At 46.3% G+C, this 5,604-nt stretch overlaps 1 protein-coding gene across 1 annotated transcript; it reads left to right on the top strand.

The window, feature by feature from the left end:
- Positions 1-1,452: 1,452 nt before the first annotated feature.
- Positions 1,453-5,014, top strand: DLA-DMA (major histocompatibility complex, class II, DM alpha). The gene is given in 4 exon segments (NM_001048099.1): positions 1,453-1,566; positions 3,755-4,033; positions 4,265-4,391; positions 4,746-5,014. Coding segments are annotated over 4 exon segments (513 nt in total). The 5' UTR covers positions 1,453-1,460; the 3' UTR covers positions 4,747-5,014.
- Positions 5,015-5,604: the final 590 nt, after the last annotated feature.

Genomic DNA, 5,604 nt, shown 5'->3' with positions numbered 1-5,604 from the left:
TATACCCATATACCTCATGTCTCCTGCATGGTTCTTTCACTGGCATCTCACATTCTACATGTACAACACTAAACTCATCCTCTTCTTCATCAAATCTGCTTCTTTGGCTCCTTTTCTATTTCATTACTGACTACCCACCCAGCCAGCTAATCTAGAAATCTTAGTGTTGGCCTTGACTCCTCTGCTTGGCTAATCAGTAGCCAAGCCCTTTAGATTCTGTCTCCTAATTATCTCAATATTCTATTCCCTCCATTGCCTCTGTTCATGACTTAATTCAGGTTCTTATCAATTCTCAACTAAATTATTGCTATATTGCTAAAAAAGAGTGGTATGTGGGTGTGTGCAACTTATTTTGATGTAATGTAATATAGACTCTGACCAGCAGTTTTAGCTCAATTTTTTCTAAGCTCCAGTCCATCCTTTGAAATTTTTGAAGACCAGTTTTTCTAAAATTTAAAATAATTGGGTCACTCCTCAGTTTTAATACCTCTAAAAGCCAGACCCTCTTTGTGTTATAACATGGCCTATGTGATCTGGCTCTTGCTTAAATTTCCAGCTCATCTTGACACTCCTCCATGCACTACTACCAAACAGGGACACAATCAGTAGTCTCCACACCATTCACATCCAACCACACAGATGTCTCCAAGGGAAGGAGCTCTGAATGCCTTTGCCTTCACATATTCGCCTGGCCCTTGCCCTAGAATGCTTTTCTCTTCCTTCGGGTTCTGCTGGTCAAATTGTTTTTCTTTCAAGATTCTCAGAAGCTTGGATTATGTTCCATCCTCATAAAGTTAATACTTTTAAAACACTGAGCACATTCTTGTTGGAAACATTACATTGTTGTGTAATTATTTATTCATTGACTCCCCCACCCCGCCAACTAGACTTTAAGCTCTTTGAAAGCAGGAATACCCTTTATTCATCTTTGTATTTCTAGCACTGGACCCAATACTAGTACTTATTAAATTTTCCATGTATTTCTGCAGAATGAAATTGAGCTAATGCCCGAAGAACACCTCTCAGAGAGAAAAAGAGGAAGGAGGGCTGGAGGGAAGAGGAGGCGGGGTCTGAAGAGCCCTGGGAGTTTGCCGTGGGAAGAGGAGCTTCCCCACTGCAGCCAACTGCCAGGAGGTGGTGCTGCTCTGAAGAGCCCATTGCCTAGGTTACCAGCTTAAGCTGACGGTTTGGTACTACAGAGGGATCCCCAGCAGGAGGCAGACATCCCTCCATTGTCTTCCCAGCCCAGTTACACACCCGACTCTGGCCTGGTGAAAGAGCCAAGTCTTAGAAGAGGTTGCTGGCACTGTGTCTCTCCCCAGCAACTGATGATGTTAAACCCTACACTTCTGTGATTGGTTTAACCAAGTGATAAAGGCAACTATTGGAACTAGCTGGTGGAACATGATCTGGGGAAGGAATTTGGGGCCCTGGGTCAGCTGGTTGGTAGGTCTTAGCCCATGGTGTGGTGTGAAGATATGGATCATGAGCAGAGGCAGGGAGCTGCACTGCTAAGGCTGTTACACCTCCTGTGGCTGCTGCCCTACTCCCGGACCGCCCCTGAAGGTATGACAATACCTCGCCTTTACTTCAATCCTGACAGGTCAGAGCCTAGCGAACTGCCCAGAGCATTTGAAGTCTTCTTTGCATTTGAAGCCCTGTGCTTTGTAAGTGGCAGGAAGTATTATGGAGTAGTGGAAACAATAGCAGAATTGGGAAAGAGATCAACTATGGATGGATGGCCAAACAATGTCAGAGGTGCTTTATATATTGCACTCGAAACAATCTCTTGAAAGAGATTATTATATCCATTTTACAAATGGAAAAAAAAAATGAGACTAAGAGACTTTCGGTAATGTATTCAAATTCATGCAGTTGGAAAGTGGCAGAGCTGGGATTTGAACAAAGTAAATATTATGTTACTGTCCTATTTAGGTATCTGCTCTGCACTCTGTCATCAACTCACCTTGTGGTTCTTGAAAGTCTCTTAACTTTTATTGGTCCTTAGTTTCCTTCCTTGTAAAGGACGGGTGGAATGGATGAATAATCTGAAGATCCTTCTTCCTCTAAATATCTATTATTCTAGATATTGAGTACTGGATAGAAAGTTTCCTGCTCCTGTGTGTGGGGAGATTCTTGCCAGGAATTCCAAAGGATAGATATTATTGCCTACAACTTTGGGTCCTCCCACTCCTGACATTGCAGGGGCTGGAGGGCTGAGGGAGATGAGGAGGTTTTCAGAGAGGTCTGGTGCTGATGAAGCAGCTGAAGAGAAACCTGGAGATTGGTTTTTTAGCTAACCATGTTTTCTGGGGGTAAGATGGGGTAGTGTCATGTGTGGCTTGGGGAGGCCATGACCATTCCTTAATTTACCCTCCCTTCTAAGATGGGGGAACCCATCGAAGCCCTTCACAAGTTAACATAGTGGCCTTCTGTGATTTAGACAAAAGTATCTTTTTTGGGAGGATGCAGCCCTGTGCCATGTGGCATGCTTGGTGAGCGGAGTGCAAGCTAGATTTCAACTTTCAATTACTTCCTTGGCCAGATTCCTCATGTAACACGCAAACAGGCAACCCAACCTTGTGACTCCAAATTTGTTGCTTTAGACCTTTTTTTTTTTTTTTTTTTTAATTTTACAACTTTAGACAGTTGGCCTTTTTATGGGCAGGGGAAGTTTGGAGAGATCCTGTGATTTCTTCTTCACCCTTATTGGGAGGGAGAGCCTAAATAACAGACACAAGAAGGGGTCACACCCCAATCCTACCCCTCTGCCTGAAGCAGGCCTTGCTGTCTTCTAAGCTAAGGAGGAGGAGGACACTCCCACCTTCCTGACTTACCTTGTTTCCTTTGCAGCTCCTACTCTAGCATGGCGGGATGAACTGCAAAACCACACATTCTTGCACACGATGTACTGCCAGAACTGGAGTCCCAGCATCGGACTCTTGGAAGCCTATGATGGGGATCAGCTTTTCTCCTTCAACTTTTCCCAGAACACTCGAGTGCCTCGCCTGCCTGAATTTGCTGACTGGGCTCAGAAGTCTGGAGATATGCCCACCATTTCCTTTGACAAAGCATTCTGCCAAGCTATGATTGAGGAAATAGGACCAAAACTTGAAGGGCAAATCCCTGTGTCTAGAGGTCAGGGGTGTTTCGGGGGGCAGAGAGAGGGGCTACATTCTTAACCTCCTCAACCTGTACACTGAATTATTCCCTTTCACACCAGTCCCCTCCTCTAATGTCGTCTGGGTCTCCCCTTACCAGCTATGGTCTGCCCTCTGTTTTTGTTGTGGGACAAAGACTTGTGCTCAGGACATAGTAGGTGTTCAGAACTGTTTATTGAATTTAATGAATGCAATAGGGACTAGTTGATGCCTACGGAATATTAGAGCTTGTGTTGCTATGCTCAGGAGGATGGAAGGGGAGAAAGGAAGTATCTAATGATGTGCCTGTGCTTCAGTGAGAAGATAGCATGTGATTAGATGATGGTGTGAACTGTAGACAGGAAGTGCTGCAGGAAGTCACGATGGAGGGTCCCAGAGTAGCCTGGATCTAGCTCTGCCTCTAGTCAAGGTCTGGTACTTGCCTGGAAGAAGACCTCCGTCAGAGCCCAAGCTCCTCCCTCATCTCTCCTTCCAAAGCCCATTCCCACTGACACTGTCTCTACACTCCCCTCTGTATACCACATCCCTTCCAAACTCAGGGGTACCATGTAAACTAGTTACTTCTTTCCCTCACACCTCAATCCTCCCACCAGGGTTTCCTATGGTCGACGTGTTCACGTTGAAGCCCCTGGAGTTTGGCAAACCCAACATGCTGGTCTGTTTTATCAGTAATCTCTTCCCACCCACATTGACGGTGAACTGGTGGCATCACTTGGACCCTGTGGAAGGAATCGGGCCCACTTTTGTGTCCGCTGTTGATGGATTCAGCTTCCAGGCCTTTTCTTACTTAAACTTTACACCGGCACCCTCTGATCTTTTCTCCTGCGTGGTGACTCATGAGATTGACAACTACACGGCAATTGCCTATTGGGGTGAGAAATTTCTCCTTGGAAGCCTGCTTTCTTTTGGGGACAAAAAAGGATGGACCCATGGGAGGGCTTTCTTTCTCTACTTGCACTTTGCTTAAGTCCATTCTCACCCTGAGCAACTTCAATTTTTCATGCCTCTGTTTCTTCTGTTTAATCCCTGCCCCCCAAGTCATTCCCCTGGGTGGGGACTCACCGACCAAGGCTCCAGGATGACTTGCTCCTCTTTTTCTCCAGTGCCCCATGATGCGCTGCCCTCTGATCTTCTGGAGAATGTGCTGTGTGGTGTAGCCTTTGGCCTGGGTATGCTGGGCATCATTGTTGGCTTAGTCCTCATCGTGTACTTCCGAAAGCCTTGCTCATGGTACATCGGGGTGTCTGGAGTGGGTGGGCAAACCATGGGAGCCACATACAGTGGTGCATGTGGGGGCATGCCCAAGGTCATCCTGTGGTATAGGGAGGCCTGTGTCGGCACCATGGACATCCTCCTGGTTGGAATCCCAGTTACGTACATACATACATACACACAGTTATAGGATCACAGGCATGGCTTTGAGTGGGAGAGGAGTGATATGGGGAACTATAGGAGGGGTGCTTGGAGATAACTTGGGGCCAAAGAGAGATCAGCTTGTATGGGATATGCACCAGGCAGGGAGAGGCCTTTGTGGAGGAGGGGGGGTCCTTCTGATGGCTTTCCTCCATCCTTCTCTCTCCTCAGATCGATAGTTCCTGACCAGAATCTGGTGCCAGCAGGGTCAACCATGCATGCAGTGGGAACTCACGTTTCTGGCATCCTGCCCAGGATCTCCCTTTCTCAGAGCAGAAGTCCCCAGGACGCCTCTGGGAGTGTATGCGTGAGGATGTGTACAAGTTTCTCAGCTGGGGCTCTACTGTCCCTGGACTTGCACCCAGGGGTACCCAGAACAGCTTACTTATCACAACCACATTCCTTCCCACTTCAGGGCAATAAATCTTATTTCTTAATATTGCATGGGTTGTCATTTCAAGTTCAACTTGCTTTAACTTGAATGCAGCTTGCCCTCATTAGGGAGTGAAATGGGAAAACCCCTAGCTCCTCAGTTGACTCCTGTTCCCTGGTCTCAGCACCATACAATGGCTTTTACTCCTCTCCGTTTGTGCAAAATACATGAAAAATGAAGGCAGAGCTATTTTCTGATAATCTGCTCACAAAACCGTGGAGGAAGCTGATTGCGGATATTTTTTTTCATTTTACTGTTTGTGAAGATGTTTATGGCTAGTATAAGCTGCCTTGGGAAATATATAACTCCTTTCAACCTTCACTGTAGCTGGGAAAATGGGAGGTCAGGAATGGGAAAAATAAGCTTTCAAATGCTGTTCTAACTGAATCATGTTGGTTCTGTGAAAACCGTATATTCAAGCTCCTGAAACAGCCTGAAGGGACAATTCATGTGTCCCTCCAAACAATTTGTTCTTTGGCCAGAGTGGATCATCCAAGGAGAACTATGGTGGTGCTGCCCTGAGCAGATAGTGGGGGCAGGGGACACGTGACTACTGGTGGTAAATTACTTTGCATGCTCTTTTTTTCTTGCTTTCTT

The sequence above is a fragment of the Canis lupus genome, chromosome 12 (assembly GCF_011100685.1).
Source record: "Canis lupus familiaris isolate Mischka breed German Shepherd chromosome 12, alternate assembly UU_Cfam_GSD_1.0, whole genome shotgun sequence".
Taxonomy (NCBI): domain Eukaryota; kingdom Metazoa; phylum Chordata; class Mammalia; order Carnivora; family Canidae; genus Canis; species Canis lupus.
The sequence above is the reverse complement of the archived record's forward strand: the minus strand, read 5'-3'. Positions and strand labels throughout refer to the sequence as shown.